The 21,593-nt window shown below is 36.8% G+C and overlaps 1 protein-coding gene across 1 annotated transcript in view; it reads right to left on the reverse strand.

The window, feature by feature from the left end:
• The window catches only part of CDH2 (cadherin 2), a 209,086-nt gene that overhangs the window by 39,438 nt on the left and 148,055 nt on the right, over window positions 1-21,593 (reverse strand). Inside the window, exons 3-8 of the mRNA XM_059409398.1 lie at window positions 19,724-19,950; window positions 17,884-18,030; window positions 15,982-16,137; window positions 11,473-11,617; window positions 8,653-8,825; window positions 26-163 (exon numbers count right to left, since the gene is read on the reverse strand). Of these exons, the coding sequence (XP_059265381.1) occupies window positions 26-163; window positions 8,653-8,825; window positions 11,473-11,617; window positions 15,982-16,137; window positions 17,884-18,030; window positions 19,724-19,950 (986 nt within the window). The remainder of the gene's footprint in view (window positions 1-25; window positions 164-8,652; window positions 8,826-11,472; window positions 11,618-15,981; window positions 16,138-17,883; window positions 18,031-19,723; window positions 19,951-21,593) is intronic.

Genomic DNA, 21,593 nt, shown 5'->3' on the forward strand with positions numbered 1-21,593 from the left:
TCTCTGAGTGACAGTCTGTACTTACTGTCATGGCAGTAAACTCTGGAGGATTGTCATTGACATCTGTCACCGTGATGACAGCCGTAGCCGTGTTTGAAAGGCCATATGTAGGATTGCCTTCCATGTCTGTAGCTTGAATGATTAATGTATACTGTTGCACTTTCTAAAAAGACAAAAATATCACATCTTAGATGAAACTAATTCCTCAAGAAGACACAGCAGTTGTTTTGTAAGTAGCTCTTTATTACACACAGAAAGCTCAGCATCATTCATTCTGATTAACATTGCTTGAAAGTTCCCAAGTGGAGCCGACTTTAGCTTGAGAAGCAAAGACCTGGTTTCTGTCTGGAGAGAGGCGACTGTATATTTTCACCTTTACTTGCGGAAAAGATCACATTGCAGATGTGTGAAATTCACAGGGAAGCTGACACTTCCATCTGATCTCAAACTCCCCCCTTCACAACACTGTGATCAAGCGTTCAAGTCACTTGGTTTGTGTTTACTTTCTCATATGTTAGTTTCTCCCCAGTTTAGAATACTCCAGACAATGAAAAATCTTGATTGTGTGTGTGTGTATATACACACATTTCATTTTACATTTTCATTTCACAGATTTCATTTTACAGATTATGCTTTCTTTTAAGATGGTCTCATATATGTTCTATTACAACAGGATTATAGAGTATTTTCTCCTACTTTCCACCAGTACATACAATTTACAACTAACTATGCAGAGATATATTCTTAAGTGAAGTTAAAACCCAATTATAGGGTTTATGTTTATGTCTTTATTCGTAACTAAGGAACATAGTAGTGCTTAATATTTGTACACTCAAAAGATTTCCATTTTGGCCTAATGCTCCTTATGCCCATATACCTATGAGGGACACAGATACATCTGGATATAGACAGTCATTATTCATTACCAAACAGGTATCACTACTTTTAAATTCCAATTGAATTTTTTAAATTACTTATTTATTAGTTTATTTAAGAGAGAGCTAGCAGGGAGAGAAGCAGGGAGGGGGTGAGGAAGAGAAAGACAATCTCAAGCAGACTCTGAGCGGAGCTCAGACCCTGATACGGGGCTTGATCTCATGACCCTGAGATCCTAACCTGAGCCAAAACCAAGTGTCAGACACCTGATGGACTGAGCCACCCAGGTGCACCATCCGAACTGAATTTTTAAAAGGGGGAGCCAAATTAAGCTGCACTCTATCTAAGAGAATATCTGGAGACTGTCTGAGAAGTCTATAGTACTAACTGACAAATACACTTTATATTAGGACAACTTAACCAAAATGATTTTCTAAAATCATTGGAAATCTCTGTGGAAATTGGCACAGATAAAAAATATAGATTTTTTTTCATAAATGTTAAAGCTTTCTCAACAACAAAACTCACTTCTTCATACAAAAATAAACTGTCACGGCAAAGTACAGTTTTCCTTGATTCTAAATATAAGTAACATTATGAATGGCCATTCTTAAGGGATTTCTGGAGCTTGGCTAGAACAGACACAAATTGTAACTTTTGATTTAGTTGTTAGTGGGAAGGGCAAGGAAGAAGAAACGGGTAGGAGAAAAAGCCAAACCCCACACATCTGATTTTAAGTCTCCTGTCCACCCAAATGCTAAACTCTAGCAGTTATTTATTTGTCTTCCTAAAAAAGAAAATACCATTTATTCAAATTAAAAAAAAACAAAAAAAGGAACAGTGCTAGCTGAGCTGTTTATATTTTTTCTTAACCCATAACACCTCACCATAATGCTTACATAGGCTAAAATATTTCTCAGTGATTTCCTTTCCCAATCAAGTGTCATTTCAGCTTAATGTTCTCATGGTTAGTGAGAGAATTTTATAGGGCACTCAGTTCAGCTTCCCAGCTGAAAATCATGAAAACAAAAATTTGTTATGACTTTGAAATGCCATTTCTGTTAGCTGCTATTCAAAGAAGCAGATGAACATTTTCAAAAAAAGGAAGAGGTTTTTCTTACTGTTGTTGTTAAAGAAGATAAAAAAAAAAACAAAAACCCCACAGATATTGTATGGAAATAGAGCTAACAATGTCTGCTCTTTAAATTATAATATCTACTTTAAAATTATATAAGCACAATATATACAATTTTCCACTGAGATGAAATACTGGGATCAGTACCTAATATGTGAAATTTCCTACCACTTTAAATTAGTCTTAGAATCTTTAAGGTACAAAAGAACATTGTTATTTCTAAAATACAAAGTCTCTTCAAAAAAAAAAAAAATCCAACTTGGTAAATAATATGATCTCCATTTTCAAATGCTTGGTTGGTAAAATGCTCTTACATTTAGTAAGAAAGACACGACAGCCTGTTTTAGACAACCAAACTATTTAGGGCTGCTTGCCTAATTTAGACCCTGGGCATCTGGTTCTAGATGACTGACATTTAGATTCCATAATAATTTGACTTCCCATCCTCAATCCCACATCTGATCAAGGGGACTTTGCTTAAAAATGTTTCCTTACTTCCTCTTCTAGGTGGGTAAAACCTCGACTCAACTGTTTGCTATCAATCCTACTCTCCCTGTGACTCATCTATTTAACTTATCAAAGTTATGTATCACCCTTCATCCACTTATTCTACACCTTCAGTTCTTTGTATTTTACTTTCAAATGCCTGTTGTGACCCTACACCACTGCCTTCCGTATTTCCCTCAGGGTAGAATGGTGGTTCTCAATGGAGGTAATTTTGCCCCTCCCCCGCCAAGGAGACTTTTCATTCTTTGGGACATTTTTGGTTGTCACAGTTGGGGGCTGTTACTGACATCTAATGGATGGCCATAAAGGCAAGAGATCCTACTAAACATTCTATGATATACAGGACAGGCCCCCACAAAAAACATTTATCCAATCCAATATGTCAATAGTGCCACAGTTGAGAAACTCTGGGCTTCAGTCCCCTTCCCGTCACCCTGAGCCTGGCAAATACAAAACGGAAAAGCCACCTCAGAGATGACTTCAGACAGTCCTGGAGGCAGAGCTGTTGGACTGTCATGTATACACCTCTATCACTGTTTCTAGTTTATATGGCTACTCCCCGTCCATAACCTCCTGGTTATGTAGACATAAACACATACCCCTTCTCAGGCCCCTGCCTTGTCAATGTTTGTGTCATTGGTATACAGCCTAATGTCTGAACAGAGTAAGCAAGTGATAAATGCTTTTGACTTGGTGGTTGGATGGGTGAATGGGAGAGAAATCCTGGGCCTTGTCTTACAATACAGAAATCCTTCCAGGTTTGGGGGGAAAAAAACCACCATCTTATTTACATGGCAGCTGTTATTTACTCATTAAATCATATACTGGGAGTAAAAACTAGCTCAGTTTCCCAAACTACAGTGATTCATACATCATCTTCCCAATGCTGCCATATCCTCATATTTCTATACCATGAGTCACTTAACATTAATCTTGACATTCACTCCCTTTTAAGAAACTTAATTTATTGTTAAATTATCATAAATAGAAGACCAGCATCACCTCCCATAAATATAACTGTAAAAATAAATACAATATAATCCTTGCACTCTGGCAGTCTCTACCTGATGGAGTAGCATCTGAAGACTTGTGGTCTCCAGTTTTCTCTAGAGGCATCCCTCCATGTATCAATAAAAATCATCACACCTGGGCACCACACTTTGAAACACTGAACTAAAGTGATATGAGTGAATGAAGAAGTGAGAATAGCGGTCATTCATTCAGTTGACACACATTTCGTGAATGTCTACTAGATGTCGGGTGATGTAGTATTTACTTGGATAAAATAATGAGTAACCCCAGAGATGGCCTTGATACCCTTAAGTGATGGAGGAAGCCATTAAAGGATCACAGGAGCAGACGTACAAAGCATCTGTAGTAAGAGTTGGAAGGTGTGATGCACGGACTTCAATTGGGCATGCAAACCAGTCATCAGAGTCTGGGGCAAAGAATGAATGCAAAAGACATTCTGGAGGTAAACTGAAATGAAACCGATCACTAAATTTATTGGTGGATGGATGGCAGTGTATGGTAAAGGTAGGAAGACTGTGATCTTGGGGAGACTGGGGTGGTGGTACTGGTCACATGAAATGGGAAATTGATCAGGACTCACAGATTGAGGGTGATGATGGATTGCTTTTATATGCACTGAGTTAGGGGATGGACAATTAAATAATAATGTCAAGAGAACTTATAAGTACAGGTTTGTGATCCTGTTCGAAATTCTTAAAGGCGAAGTCCTAGTTCCTTCACCTGTGAAATGGAGCTGATAGTACCATCTACCTTGTGTTTCTGGAGTCTAAATTCTTTTTTTTTTTTTTTTTTTTTTTTTGAATGCTTACTGTATGCTGACAAGTTTCTGGGGGCTTGATAAGAAAAAAAAAAATAGGGGCGCCTGGGTGGCTCAGTGGGTTAAAGCCTCTGCCTTCGGCTCAGGTCATGATCCCAGGGTCCTGGGATCGAGCCCCGCATCGGGCTGTCTGCTCCGCAGAGAGCCTGCTTCCTCCTCTCTCTCTCTCTGCCTGCCTCTCTGCCTACTTGTGATCTCTGTCTGTCAAATAAATGAATAAAATCTTTAAAAAAAAGAAAGAAAGAAAGAAAAAGAACATTTTTTTAGACTAAGTCCTAACTACATGCCAGACGTACTGCTAAGCAGTATACATTATCATATTCAGTCCTCACAATTACCTGTAAGGCAGGTGGATTTTTTTTTTTCAATCCTCATTTTCCAGATAAGGAAACCAAAGCTTAGGGAGGCAGGGAAGCTTGCTCAATGACACCCAGCCATAAGTAGGAGAAGCAGGATTTGAACCCAGGTCTCTGTGACTCCAGAGTCTATACCATTAATTGCTCCACTACATGAGTGCCCTCCATTAAGTGAGAATATGTGCATGACATATGTGCATCCTGAGTGGGGCAGGCAGACAGAAAGCCAAACGTCAAGATGAGGAAGGAATGGGAACTGAGCAAGAGTGTGGGCTGTCCTTTCAAGGACTCTGTGTGGAAAACAAGGAGAAAATCACATAACGTGAACATTTCTTCAGGGTTCCTATTCAGGGTAAAAAAGAGCACATGAGCCTCACCAAATACTGAGAACAAGAAGGCAGATATAATGTCTATGTGACATAGTCTCTGCCCATCTCAGGGAATACAGAGACTAATAGGGGTGCTCAGGGAGCAGTTGGGGACTGGCTCTCAGAGTCCCCCTGCTCTAAAGAGGTAGGAAAGGAGCTCTTCAGGCAGAGGAAATCACAGGAACAGAAGATTTGTACAAGGAGTTGTGTGTGATTGTATGAGTGTTGGACATCATTTGCTCCTCAAGAGGAGGCAAGGAACCCCAGGAGGTTAGACCAAAGAAGGCTTTGGGACCAGTATCATAGAGGGTTTGGAGCGCCATGTTACAGAGCTCTGATGTCATCCTAGTGGTGGTGGGGAGTCATTTTACCACAGGGGAGACTCAGCATGTTTACAGATTATGAAGCTACTATTGGGTTTTAGAAGGCAACCTGTAGGGAAGAGAAACCAACACAGTGGAACGCAGAACATGAAGCAGAGAGCGCAACGGAAAGGATCAGTAGACGTGGAAAACAGGAAGTATCATTCTATCTTTGCCATGATAGAATGTCGGGTGATGTAGGAGGAGCCAAAATGATAGCGCTCACCCAGTATGCCCAGGCTGGATTTATGATGGTAACAAGGGAAAACAATAGCTAATATTTATTGGGCACAGTGCTGAATGCGTTATGCCTTGTGTTACCTCACCCTTACAACCATCCCATGAGGGAGGTAATATTTTTATCCCCAATCACAGATGTGGGAACTAAGGTTTCAGGTTAATACAGTGAAGGTCAAATAGCCCATAGCAGGCAGTCCCAGGATTTACACCCACTGAAGCAGAGGGCTAGTCATCAGTAGTGTTAGCCAAAAAAGGGCAGGTGATAGACACCAAGAGAAAGGGGTAGAGAAAAGAAAGTGCCAGGAAGAAGCACAGCCAAGTTAAAGCAACCTGAAGAAATGTTATTTTTTTAAACCCACAGATTAAAGTAGAATAAAAAACCGAATCTCAGTAAGGATTTCAGCGATTAGGAGTTCAGTCACTTATAGGTGTCATATATCCTGGGAGAACGACAACTGAAATTACTTCTGACAGAGAGAAAACTGTGAATTCTAATAGAAATAAAAGAAACTCAGGCCTGCACCAGGCCTGAGGAAGCCAGAGTAATTTATCCCTGGCCTCAGGCAGAATTACCATAAACCATCCGAGATAGATACATTTTTTTCCCCGTTAAATGACTTTCAGAAAAGGAAGGTTTTCTGTAATTTTCTCTGGTAACTCATTGTTGTGTTTAATAATTTCACTGTCAAGAAGCTATTTCTCACACACGATTCTATCGTTTCTAATCCATTCCCACATTCGTTTCATGTGGGGCACGGTGGCTTCCGTCCACTGCGAAATAGACCTAACCACGATTAGGGTACGACGTCAGGCTTTCATCCGCTGAACTAAATGCAGTCCTTCTGGTTTTTAAATATGGCCGGTCTGTGGGCGTAAAACGACCTTTAATTCTCAGTGCCTCTTCCTTGTCATCAAACAGCCCGGCTCGATGCGATAAGAATACCGCGGTGTGCAAACATGATGAAGCCCCATTTCTGTATCTCACGAGGACCGTGTGAAGGAGAGAGAAGTATTCCTATTGGGGGATGAGTTATATACCTCCACAGTATGTGAGCAACCTGGCATTCAGGGGAGAACGTTAAAAAATACCCTCTATTCTTGGGGGCACCTCGGTGGCTCAGTGGGTTAAAGCCTCTAAAGGCTCAGGTCATGATTCCAGGGTCCTGGGATCGAGCCCCACCTCAGGCTCCCTACTTTGCAGGGAGCCTGCTTCCTCCTCTTTCTCTCTCTGTCTACTTGTGATCTCTGTCAAATAAATAAATAAATAAATCTTAAAAAAAAAAAAATCTCCTATTCTCAAACGAACTATGCACACATGCTGAGCTCACTGGCATTAGGAATTGTGAATTATACAATATTGGAAGAGGTGAAAAGACACACATGTTCCAAGGATCATGGAACAAAAGCACTACCACAAATACTAAATTTCAACTATCTCCAGCACGGATTATTCCTGGAAAAAGAATCGGTCACACCTGGAAGTTAATAGGTACAATATTCTAGGTGTACATCTAACTCCTAAGTAAGGCTCTCAGCTCAGTTTAGTTGTGAATAAAGTAAACTTTATTTGTTCATACTACTTCATTAAAGCGCTTTTAGCACTATCTCGCGTATATAATTAATTGCAATAGTAATGTTTTCTTCGATCCAATTCAAGTGAATTCTATTGAGGCAAATAAAACGTCATAAAAACCAACTCCTGAAATCCTTGTCAATAATATTTATTATGGTAAGCATAATGTTTCCTTTTGACATACATAATCTGAGTTCTCATTACTGTAAAAGTGGGCTTGGCCAGAAACCTACAAAGCACAAATGTCTATGAGTTAAGTACTTTGATAATTCACTCACATATGATTACTGATGGTCAATAATGACCTTGAGAATCTCTTAAGAAAATGGCCAGAACAGCATAGAGAAAGAGTGTAAAAGATTCATTAGGAGCGGGGTTTTGTGGAAAGGATAGAAGTGCAGATTAAATTGAGACATGAAGAAATGGAAGGTTCAAGAACAAGAAGAAGGTGCAAATCATTCCTGGTGGAAGGAATGTGGGTTGAGGTCTGTCACAGTGAGATGAGCATTGGGAATTAAGAAAAGCCCATCCCCTTTCAGACTGTGACACTACATGGTATTTCAATGCTGTTAACATTTTATGCCTTTTCAACAAAAATCATGCCAGAAGTCTGTTTTTCTCCATTTATACCTTTAATGGCTTGTCAGTAGAATTAATGCCATTGCTGGTCTTCAAACTTGTTAAGTAAGTCAATTTTAGAGTTAAGGGGCAAGTTCTAATAAAGGAGATAATCTCTTTTTACTAAACCAGGCTATCCAGAAAAGCTACACAATACCTCAGCACACACGTTATTTGTAGCCTCTTAAATATATGACTGTTGGGCGCCTGGGTGGTGCAGTCGTTTAAACACTTGACTCTCAGTTTCGACTCAGGTCACGACCTCCAGGTTGGGGGATCGAGCCCCATGTGGGGCTTCATGCACAGAATGGAGACTGCTTGAGACTCACTCTCCATCTTCCTATGCCCCTCCCCGCCCCCACCCGCAAAACAAATACACAAATCTTGAAAACAATAGGGCTATTAAAAATTATCCTAAATGTATACACACATTATTTGTTCATGGTTTTTAGTTTAATTGCTCACAAAAACCTTTGACTGTAAGGGAAAACTGAGAAAATGGCAAGGATTTTAAAAATTAGGTACCAGATACATCTAATTGACTTGGTTGATTACGCACTAAATAGTACACGGGCCAGCACGATCTATCCAGTATGCACACATCACTTAACCAACTTGAGTCTGGTCAAAACAGCACAACAAGATTTCTTTTTGAAAAATTGATATTGAATGATACTGTCGACGTCTGATTACCTGGAGATAAACTGCATGGGATACTGTATACCCTTAAGATTAAAAACGAATTCAGATAGTTTTTGGTTGGCTTACTTCTCTATCAAGTCCAGCTGCCACTGTGATAATATCACCCGTCTCATTGTTGATTGTAAACATGTTGGGCGAAGGGGTGCTTGGAGCCTGGGACAGGATTCTGTACCTCAGCATTCCGTTTAGGGCATTTGGATCATCAGCATCTATAGCAGTGACTGTCATCACGTATGTTCCTAGAACAGGACATGTGGAGAATGAATGGTCACCCTGCAAGTCGGATCTCCCAAACAGATATACCCAAGAGGTGTATTTGCCTTTTGGGTCGATCTTAATTTCACTTTCTCAAAACAAACATCTGTCATTTAGATTGAATGAAAAATGCTACGGATAAGAACGGCCCTCACCTTAAAAAAAATACAAAACATGGTTTAGATCCTTGAAAGAAAAATTATTAAAAATGTATACATTTGTAAACACTCATTTTTCCCCATCATAACCTAGAAGTTCACTATGCGATTCAAAGAAAGGATCACTTCAGACCTTTATTCGTATAAAAGGCAAATAATAGCACAGATGCTATTAGCAATGTATTTTACGTCCACTAATACTTTCCCCTTGCCGTATTTTCCTCTGTTATACAATAACATCGAAAATGACATGCTGAGCATGATTCTCCTCAAAGCCTAAGTCACTTTCTGAAAGTAAGCTGTGTGCCTAACGATGCACACTCCATTTACTCAGGTCATAAGGAACCATTCCATGCATTGCTGTTTTGGTACATTGAATCGGAGTTTGGTACTGTGGTTCATTATTTCCTAGGAGATTACAAGAGCGCTGTAACAAACTCAGGGACTTCAATTTATTAGATATTTTGGAAAGGAAATCAACAACGCATTAGAATCAAAGAAGTTCAAACCAGCTACACACACTGTGTAATTTAGAAGTAGAGAGGAAAGTAGTTACTATTTAGGAAGGTCTGTTCCGTGGTCTATTTATAAGAACTAGCATAGAAAATCTTCCATCTCTAACCCACCTTCCTCCTGAGTGCTCTGAGCTCAGTTCTATGTTAGAACCTCTCTGTGCTACAGTTTTGCCCCAGAATTCACGAAGGGTTGATCACGTTATTCGAATCTCTTTCCAGAGCTTGTCCCTTGAGTGAGACACTTTTGACTATGTGCCCATTCTACACCCTTATTTTTTTTTTTTTAAACTTCATTGCATATGTGCTGGTTTCTATTTTTCTCCCCTACTAGAATGTAAGCTCCAGTAGGGTAGGGTTAGGGTTTGGGTTTAGGGTTAGGGTTTAGGATTAGAGTTAGGAACTAGGGTGTCACTGCTGTGCCCAGAGCAGCAGAAAAGAGTGACCAGCATGCAGCACAGACTCTGTAAACATTTGCTGCATGAACAAATGAATGGTTAAAACAAAAAAAGTATTTTCCGGGACATTGAACCAAAATACTGATTACAATGCTGTTTAATTCAAGATCCTTACAGAATGATTACTGGAAATACATGCAAGAAATGTCTTTAGTTCTTATGAACATTGAGTCTTGTATTTAAAGGATGCTTTGGTGGAAATTCATGATCAAATGCATAATACATCTACCTTTAATGGTTCATTTTTGACAATTTTCATGAAGGGGTTCTCTTAATAAAGTTAGAAACAACAGAAGAACAAATAAAAGAAATGATTTAAAAAAACAACAAAAAATAATTACCCCCCATAAAAAATCTTTATCTTCCCTTATATTTAGAATATGTATATAGGTCTTGTGTTTTCGTATGTGTATGTTTTAATATTGTTTGATTTTATTGTATTTTAAAATCCCAAAGAAAGCTACTCTGGAATGTGACTCAGGAGGAGCCAAAGATGCTGAACTTCCCTCTCCAGCTCCCCTTCCCCCTACCTGAGCTTCCTTTCTGAGGATACAGACAGGTACATTTGGAGCAAGAAACAGTGCCAATCTAAGGCATGTGTGGTTGTATCTATAAACTGTATATACATAAAGGAGCTACGGGCATAAACTGGCATAGGTGACAAAGGTAATACATAATACTATTTTAAATGGTGAGGCTCTTTTAAATACAAAATAAAAATAATAATCATGTAGCTAATTAAATCTCTCTAAACACCAACTCAGCTCAGGGAGGCTGATGAAACACTATCTTTTCCCATCTCTCTACCCACTGTTTTTCTTTTCCACTAGTTTTTCAAACCAAATTGGCCTTCATAGCCTTGGTCTTCTGAAGTCTACAGTGTTTTCTGGACAGGAGTCTAAAATTGTTGTCAAAGATCCCTGCACAATGATGAAAGGCTTTGGCAACTCCTGTTTCTAGACTAGGACACTTTCCATGCCACTGGTCTAAAAGTGTGGGCTGCAGAAGACATTAGGATCATCCCAAAGTAAATATCCAGTGTAACTACAGCTGTCTCCAAGCCCCCTCTCTGTTTTTGGCTTTACCTCACTGTCTAGCCCAAGAATACCAAGTACCTTTCAGATTCTCCAACCGAATTTTACTTGCTTCTCTAATATGATAAAATCTGCAGTTTATGAACAGAAAGCCCTGGTCTTCTGGAGCGCTTTTTTTTTTTTTTGGCCACACTGAGTTTATCAATGACAGTAAAATGAAAGGATCCCACAGATCCTATAATACAGAATCAGAGACTATAGTGTATATATTTTAAAAAGTGAGAAGTGATGTTTTTCTGCTTTGTCTCTTCTATCAATTTTTTTTCCTGTTATCTTCTTTTTTCCCTAAAATCATTTCGCAAGAAAGAAAATAACACCAAAAGGTTCACATGATTTCTTCTCTTGTTTATAACCAGTGCTGACTTACATGACATTTCTTGAATCTTTAAATTATTATGTTTAAACTCACCAGGCTTTGACCCCTCAGGAACTGTCCCATTCCAAACCTGGTGTAAGAACTCTGGTCTGTTATCGTTCATATCAATAACATTGATGACAATGTCAATAGGGTTCTCCACTTGATTTCCATTAATATCCACTGCATGTGCCCTCAACTGCAAAAATAATTAGAAAACAGAACTATTTACTAATGTATGTCTCACATGAGAAGGTAAAATATACAATCACCATGCTATGAAAATAACGAGAGCAAACAGAGAAACTGAAGAAAAAGCTACTCTCCCCATCAAAATTTAAGTTAGCCAGGGGCACCTAGGTGGCTCAGTCTGTTAAGTGTCTGTCTCTTGACTTTGGCTCAGGTCATGATCACAGGGTCCTGGGATCAAGCCCCGTGTCAGATTCCCCTCCGGTCATGGAGTCTACTTCAGATTCTCTCTCTCCCCCTCTGCACCCCATCCCACCAAAATAAATAAAACCTTCAAAAAAAAAATAAGTTTGCCAAACTTCATGTGATTAGGATAGATATAGCAGTAAGAGCTAACACTTAGTATTTGCTAGGCATTCTGCTCAGGTTTATGGATTTCAACTGGTTTGATCCTTATACAAAAGAAAGAGGCAGAAATGATAGGGGCTTGAAGGTGAAGAAACTGAGCTTTAGAAAATCCAAGTAACTTTGCTCTGTCTCTTGACAGAGTCCATATCCAAAGCCAGTTATGTCCAGTTCCCAAATCCTTTTGCTAAATCTGTACATATGAGTCAGGATAATTAAAAATGTACTGGGCACAGAGTAGTCGTAGAGATTATTAGAACAGAGGAGAATTTAGAATTAAGTGCGCATAGGGAATTTTGACACTAGGTGGGGTCTTTTAAATTGTACAAGTCACTCATAAACATTAAAAGTGTGTGAGTATGTAAGATAATTGTTCTTCTCCCAAGCTTGAGTTTTATGGTATTCTAGGGAGTTTTATGGTATTCTAAGAATTTTATCTTTTTTTTTCTTTTTAAATAAATAGTCACTCAGCTACTCTTGGTAGAATAGTCTCAAAATCTTTAAATCCAGTGCATAGAGATCCATTACATTTTTTTCAGTAGCTGTGTAGTGTTCCGTTGAATTGCTTCTTTTTAATGGGATGCTTCTGTGGTTTTTCTAAGTATGATGCTAGCTGTTGGATTCTGTCGGGCATGGTTCATCAAGTTAAAGAAGCATCAATATATCCCCTTTTTTAAAAAAAAAGTTTAGAGGTTATCTAATATGAGACAATGCAAATTTTTATTATTGCCTTTCAACAGCTCTAAAATAATCCTTTTTCTCCACTTATTTAATATATCACATATTAATAGATCTTTACACTGAAACATCCTTGCAATTCTATAATTGATTCTATTATGAGTGTTGTTCTCTCTGTCCTGGCGTTAAGACTCTGCAGCGCAAGAGTTTACCCCGAAACTGACCTGAAAATAGTTATTTCTCATTTTAACCACAGGAGTTCAGATAATGAGCTTCACACAGGAAGAATTATCTAGAATTTTATATTGATATTCTTTATATTCATAAATCTGAGACACTAATTAGAGACTGGTCTATCATGTGCTATTTTTATAAAGTTTCTGTATTAATGACAATTTGTCTTTATGAAAGGTTTGGAAGTTTTACTTCTTTCTTTATAGTTTAGAACAATATAAAAAGCACTAGCATTAAGTGTTCCTGAAGGATTAAAAAAAAAAAAAAACCTGGTTGATGAAATGGTTGATGAAACAATCAAGTCCTTTGGGAAAAGGGAACGTTGAGTAGTACTCAAGTAGTACTCAAGAGTTTAAAAAAATTTTCTTTATTTTTACACCTACTGTGAGGCTCAAACTCATAACCCCCCAATCAATATTCAGATGCTCTAAAGACTGAGCTAGCCAGGCGCCACCCTCCCTTTTTAAAGAACAACTCTCATTTTACTTGTTTAAGCTCTACATCCAATATGGGGCTTGAACTCACAACCATGGGATCAAGAGTCACATGCTCTACCCACTGAGCCAGCCAAGCACCCCTTAAAAACATTTTAAAATTTCTCCTATGCTTATTCATATATTTAGATCTATAGGAGTCTTGCTCTACCACAATATCAATAATTTAACAATTTTCAAAACTTCAATAACTTAAGAAGTTTTTATAAGTGCAAAAATTCAACAAATATGTTATTGTGCAGTGTAAGAGTCTAAAAACAAACACACAAAAAAGTTTTGAATGACTAAGTATCAGTGATAAACTACTGGGAATACTAATTCATTACATGAGGCAACTGGCTATCTATAAAGCAAAAACAAAGTACCTCTAGACACTGCTCTCCTTTTAGTAAAATACACTTCACGGAGGTTAAAAATATAGACGCCAAAATAAATAAATAAGTACAACAGATAAAATTGGGGAGATTAGAACAATCTCTAAAACTAGACTTTATGATAAAATTGAAAAACAATTAATTTTACAGTGCAAGAACTATAGCAGGGTAGATATTATTAACAAAGTTGAAAAACAAACAACAAAAGAGGAAAATATATGACAAACTAAACATTAACATCCCAAATAGATAAGAGGTGCTTCATAGTAAGTATAAAGGGTAAACAATTCCCAAAGAAAATTCAACAGAGAGGGGCTCCTGGGTGGCTCAGTTGGCTAAGCATCCCACTCGATTTAAGTTCAGGTCATCATCTCAGGTTTGTGAGACTGAGCCCTGTGTTGGACTCCACACTGGACATGGAACTTGCTTGGGATTCTCTCTCTCCCTCTCCCCCCCTCCCACCCCCTCCAGAAAATCAAAATTCAACAGAGAGCAGGAATAGGGAATTCACTTTGATTAGATATTCAGATTAGGCAACTTAAAGCATTGAGATAGTTTCTTTGCCAATGATAATTTGGTAAGTAAATAATGCCTGGAATAGATAATAGAATGGAGAAAATATATCTCCTATACAGTGGGCAGGCAATGCAACATAATACAACCATTCCAGAGAATAACTTCACTATATTTATTAAAATAATTCCAATTTTAGAAATTTATTCCAAGGATATAATGGGCAAATGTACAGAAAAAAAGTTCATTGCCACATTATTTATAGTTGCAAAGTAAAATAAAAAAAACAAATTACCCAAATATCTACCCATAAGTAATTAGTTAAAATTATATTACATTCATTCAACAAAATCATTTGAAGCAATCAAAAATGATGCTATAAATAAATAACTATTTACTGACATGGAAAGATGCTAAATCTTTTGATTGCAAAAGTGACAAAAGCTGGTTTCAGAGAATGATGCCAATTTCAAAGAATACATTTATGAATCTATGCAAAGAAAAGCATCTTACAACCTATTACCAAATTGTTTAAAAAAAAAAAGGAAAAAACAGGTTGGTTTTATGTATTGACATTACAAATCATTTTACTTTCTCATTAGTACTGCATTATTTGGAAGTTTTTATAATGTGCATATATTCTGTCTAAAAAATGATAATTTCATTGCAAATTTTAGTTATTCATGCAGAAATTGGAGAAGTAATAAAGACCAACTTAGGTTTCTATATTAAACTCATGAAAAAATTGTTGAAATCTTGTTCCAGGAAATGTGTAAGCCTGGCTAAGAAAAAAAGAAAAGAAAAATGCCTCCTGGAATTTGATTAATATTAGGCAATTCTTGAGTTTTAAAACACTCACTTCAATTAATATTTTTAAATTGGAAAAATCAGTTTCAAATATATACGTATTTTTAAAAATATGAACATGATAATTATATACAAAAGTGATAACTCAATAAGAAAATGAATAAAACAGAAAAATGAAGAGTGTAAAAATGAACATAAGAAATATAATAAGACAATATATCTAAGAATATATCTAAGAATAGATTGCTCAGATTGGCAGATTGATGAAACCATGTGTTGGCCGGGTTATGAGAGAAAGGGAAATCTCAATTTCTGGTTGGGAGCATCTAAATGGCAGACCTTTCTGGAAGGAATACAGCCAACAAATAAAATATCCATTTGCTGAGACTATTTCATGGTAACAATCAGACCATGAAGAATAGGTAAAGATGAGAAACATAGATGTCTACTAAAATTGTAAGAAATTATCATTAAATAATAGCCGACACGTTTTATGGAATACTATGCAGTCATTAAAAGTGTTGTGATCTCTATAATTCACAGGCAATAATCTTTGACTCTTTGACTTCCTTCATGTACATTTGTTCCTCTAAATCCTTAGCCACACCAACATGTAAAGGGTGAGGAGATTTTAGGCAATCTCACTTTCTTCTTTGGCACTGTTTTTGTTTTGTTTGGTTTTGTTTTTTTACCCTAAACATTCATCAATTCTATAAAAACCATGAAATCATTACAACAAATTGAAAAGCCTATTTTTGGTATTAAACTTGTGAGTATCAAAGCTCTAAGACCCATATAAGAAGCGAATATTAAACTACACAGTTAGAAGGGTATTGATACAACAGATTATCAGCAGGCTGAAATCTTACATGAAACCGGGCTATCAGCTCACGATCCAGAGGCTTGGTCACGGACAGCTGACCTGAGATGGGGTTGATAATGAAGATACCGGTTGGAGGCTGATCAGCTCCGGGCCCAGTTACGCTATACCGTAGTGAGAGGTTTTTATCTCTGTCCGACCTGATCTGAGGATCAAGAAGACAATCATATTAAATGAGAGACTAAGTGAGCTCATTATCAGAGACAGAACAGGCCACACCTCATGCCCTTTTTCAGTTACAAACTTACAGCATCTCTTCCCAGAAAACCAGTCCTGTTTCTCATCCTTACTTCTCTGTCATAAGCTTCAAAAAGAGATGTCACCTATCACCAGAAAGACTCGGAACAACACTGATGTCTAAAAGAGCAATCACTAGGAGCAGGGCCAAAAAGTCAAAATTAAGGAGTGTCAGTTTTTAAACTGCATCAAATTCTATCCAGGGAGATTGTAGGTTAGAATATTTAACACAGGAACAGGTGTCCAATTGAATTGAAATAAAACCTGTTTACCTTTTTGATTCAGTTAGGAGAATAACTGCCTAGGCCATTGTGTGAAACAAACTTACATGAGAATTCTAATATTATGGTTGAGCTCAGAAGTCAGATTTCTGCACTTGTGTCTTACTGACATTACTCACTGCAACCAAAGCTCTCCATGTTATTTTAAGGTGGTATCTATTACTCCAAATTCTTTATTAATAACAAAACACATAAGAAATCATTTTATAATACATTTATTTTTTGCTCTCAAAAATTACATCCACTCTAGGCTCACTGCCTTTCCCCCCAAATATAACAATTCCCCAGAAAAATCAGTTTATAGGTGAGAAATCATAGGAAAAGGCTACAGAAAAGAAAGAAGAACAGCTCAAGGAGAGGGCCAATTGGCAATACTTTTGCAGGTGGTAATAATAGATCTTTATGTATTAGGTAAATACACTTCACCCAGTAACAGAATCTGGTTTATTAGTTTTCTTGTAAGGCAAAATTCTCTTTTTACTCATTGTCCATTAAAGTAGGGGGGGAAAAAGCGCCTTTATTTGGGGGCCATGTTGTTCATTGTTAAATTGAATTATAATGTGCATTAAAATAAAATATGCAATATAAAAATGACTTATAAAGAATACAACTTTCAGTAAGTATGTTTTGGAATGCTAAATTAATCGTGTACACAAACATCTAGATTCAAATAAATAAATACACAATAACTTTGTCCTTTTTCCTTTTGCAATAAAACAATGGATTGCTAATTTTACCAAACATGTACACATATCTGTGATTTTTTTTTTCTCCACATCTGATGGCATACATTTGGAGTAACTGAAAAAAATTACTTCTCAGATTTATAAAAGCCTATGGTTTTGCACAATCCCACGGATTCTGTTAATGGTAGCAGAGGTCACTTCCTTTTTTCTTTTAAAAAACTCTCAAATGCACCTGGTGCTGGCATTTTTAGCAATGATTGCCCCTTTATTTCTTCTTTGGCTCAAAAGCTATCTGTAGAGGGCAAAGAGCATCATGGAGAGCACAGCTGTCAGATGGGGAAGTGAAGGAAGGGTGTGTGTGTGTGTGTGTGTGTGTGTGTGTGTGTTTGCGTAGTGAGAAAGGGTATGGTCTGGTTGTGGATGTATATGGGAAGTACATATGCACACGCTCAACAAACTTCACTGTCCGTGGTGGATGGGACCCACAGAAAGCTCTACCTATACAGAATCTGAGATAATAATTAAAAAAAAAAAAGGCTCTGCACAACACTATGGACATTTCACCTATATCAAAAAATAAATTTTTAATATATGTGGTAAAATCTGTCTTGTGATACAAGAGACAAAAGCATTTCTAACATACACTTGACGCGTGCCATGGAGATACTAAAAACTGTGCCAGCCTACCCTGACAAGCTCTTGAGGAAAAGGTCCCCTGGAGTTTTCTGGCAAGTTGATTGGAGGGATAACCCAGTCTCTCTTCTGCCTTTGTAGGTGGCCATTGTGCTTACTCACTTGTCTTGGGAATACTATTTCTTCAATTTCTTGTGATTCCTTTGCATTAAAATACAAGACATTGCTGAGTACTAGGAAAAACATTTTCTGAAAGACAGCAGTATCAATGCATACCTGACAGAACAGGGTTCACTGTTATGAACAAGAAAATACGCCTGGAGGCCCTGTCCTCATCCCCTATTAAAATAATAGAAAACACCGTAAAATTTGGGGGTTATACTGATCATTGAAGAATTGAATTCCAAACAATTTATTATGTGGCACAGCTGCGTAAACTATTAGTAGTTTCTATAAACCACCTTGGATAGGAGTTAATATTGAGCAAAATTTAATGGTATCCTTTTATATATCTCTCATTAGTTTAAACCACAGTTCAGGTAATGTGCTACTGTACATTAAATTTAGATCTTGATGTGCTAAAATATAATTTGAATTCCAAGAGAAGTTTAATACATACTGCTAAGGCATGTCTCAAATATTTATGACCCTATTAAATCCCACAGAATTAATGCTGTAATTATTCTAAACCTATGTCAGCCATGATGGATGCTGTAGATGACCCACTTTGCACATTGGGTATTAATCTCTGCTGGATGTCAACATTTTCTTCTGTTTCTCCTTATATCTGTAGACATTTTAGCCATTAGCCCTTGCTGCTTCAGTGCAAATATCCAAGCTAGTTTGCTGGAACACAGCAAATCATCAACAACAAAAGCATCTTTTCACTCAATTAGTTACCAGTTTCTTACTCTGTATTCCCCAGATGACAGGATTTCCCTTAACAGTTAATAGATTAATAAATTACATTTTACATGATAAAAGTCTAACACTGGGGCAAGAGAAAAATGATATCTTTTCCACTAATACACTTATACATATTTGATTATGGGTGTGTATGTTACACTTAACACTAAATAGCCAAAGCGAATGTGTGTATTCTTACTTCCCACAGTACAATAATCTACAAAGTGTAATAGTTATACTTCATGAAATTACAGACTTCAAAAATAAATGATTGTGGTGCCTCCTCGTATTTGTTTCAAATTAACATGAACTAGAATATTCAGAAACTAACAGTGTTATCATAACTTTACTGAAGAAATTATTGCATATTATTAAAAATTCCTAATATAGTGATTTATACGAAATAAGTGCTCAGTAAATGTTTGCTGAATTTAATCAAACTGTACTTTGTGGGAAGTGTGTCTCTTTCTTTTATCCTGGTTCATAGCAGCTTCCACCAGAGGGAGTATATCATTCCTTAAAGTTATGTCAGTTATATAAATAATTCATACTCCCCAATTTGATTATTAAGGGACAAGAACAAAACCCAATACTCTACACTAGAAATGCTACAGTATATCCATACTTCCCATTTAATAGACTTGACTAGTGACATCTTGCAAAGAATTGTTTATTTGAGGGTTACATTTAAGAGCTTGTAAAGCTTCAAAGAAATTTAAAACAAACAACTCCTAATTTAAATTAAGTTATAAATCTCGAAGTATAAACAGCCATTTCAAACACAATTTCAGATAGCTTACATATACATCTAGTCTAAGTATCTTGTAAGATTAAAATTACAACAACAACAAAATACTATTTGAAGTGGCTGAAGTTGATAAAAATTCAAATACTGGCCAATGTGACATAAAGCAAAGCATCTATTTAGTCCCAACTGTATGAATCTAATTTTTAAAGGTAACTCCAAAGCCATGTTTGGATACTCTACCTTCACTGAATCCTCCGGGAAGGTAGGCTTGAGGCTCAATTTTACTGCTACTTGCCACTTTTCCTGAGTCTCTTTATCTTGGGCATATATCAGGAACTTGGCATGCTCAGAGGAGAGGGGAAAGCTTCTCACGGCATACACCATGCCGTCTTCATCCACCTTAAAATCTGCTGGCTCACTGCTTTCATACTGGACTTTCCGTTTCCCATTGCAGTTGCTGAACTTCACTGTAAGAGAAAACAAACATGAGAGTCTGGTGATAATATAAATGCAGAAACATCTAAGTCTGAAACCCACGTGGGTTAAAGGATAAAACACGGTAAGCATAAAACACAAAAATTTTAGTTTTACATTATTAAAGAGATTCTTATACTAGAGAATACCAGATTATGGATCTGAGTTGTTCCCCAGAATCTCCTTAGTTCCAAAGCCTTACCCCTCCCTTCACGTTCCGCTGGATCTTATAGCTCTTGGCTACACCTGCTTTTTCTGCCGTGCCTCTCCCTGAGATTACCTGCTGCTCCCTTAGACGCTCCCACTCATCCTTCCGGTCCTCGCTCGAGTCCCTGAAGGTGGAACTATCCCTTGTTCTCTTTCCTCATGGAGCCATCTGAACCCACTGCCACAGTTTTATAGCCATTCCCGACATTCATGGTGAGATGAACGTCAGGGACAATTCTCTTAGCTATCTTGAATACTTTCCATATTTCCTGGCACATAGTCTTAATTTATACTTTTTGAATAAATTCTCAAAGGAAGAAAGCAATAACTTCTATTAATGCCCACTACACTCTAGAATTACAAGACTGTAGTAGTAATTAAAAGGGGAATAATTTGCAATTTCTAGTCCTCATAGTACTTATAATAGTTCTATGAAGGAGTAACAATTTGTAAATTTTCAGATTAATAAAAATAAAGATTTATCTCAAAATAAAGTTTAACTAAAAATATCTATGTCTTAAGAATAGAAAATCAAAAAAATTTCAGTATCTTATCTTTATCTTACATGTAATGAATTAAAATTGAAAAAAAATTAATGCTTTCTTAAAAGCAATGTCAATTAGCTTATTTCCCATTGGGTAACAACACGAAAGTTAAACCACATGCTTATAAATGTAGGACTAAACATATTCAAGCCAGAGTAAAATTATAAGATAATAAAAATATTCTCTAAAGAAGATGATTTCCTTTGAAACCCTTAATCATTCTTTATGAGGAAAATTTCTCTGGGCATAGCATAAAGAAATCAAAGAAAAACCATTTTTTTTAAATTTCTAGAAATATGTGTTGTTATGCCCTAACCACAATTACACAGGATATATTTTGGAAAGCAATTAACAGGTACACATTACAAAATAGAATCATATACCAGTTTTTGCATTTTTCAAGTATCTAAGTAAATTTTTTCAAACTCCCACTCCACATATGAATTGATGAGTTCTTTTGTTTACATTAATATAAATTCACTGTGATGTGCACAAGATCACAGCCAAATAACATGTGTGCTTATTTCCCTTAGTAACCATAAGATCCTTGATAACAGTAATAAAATACTTCAACTACTGAATATGATTTATGTGGGACATAGATCATTCTTCATTTTTCAAACATGTAAAAACGAAAATACAAGTTATATCTCACAATATATTATGTTATGCCAAAATATTTGTCTTTGGAGTAGAAGTATCCCAAAAGATACTTATTTACCCCATCTTACTTGCCATGTGATTAAAAAGTAAAAAATGCGTAATCTTTTTTTACAGAACAATGCCATCTATGGCTAATCTTTTATTAAAGACAAAATTTAAAGTAAAATCGATTTCGGGGAACCCTGCTGAAAAAGCAAAAGACTCGTATCATCTTTCTGTAT

Source organism: Mustela nigripes, chromosome 8 (genome assembly GCF_022355385.1).
Source record: "Mustela nigripes isolate SB6536 chromosome 8, MUSNIG.SB6536, whole genome shotgun sequence".
Lineage (NCBI taxonomy): Eukaryota > Metazoa > Chordata > Mammalia > Carnivora > Mustelidae > Mustela > Mustela nigripes.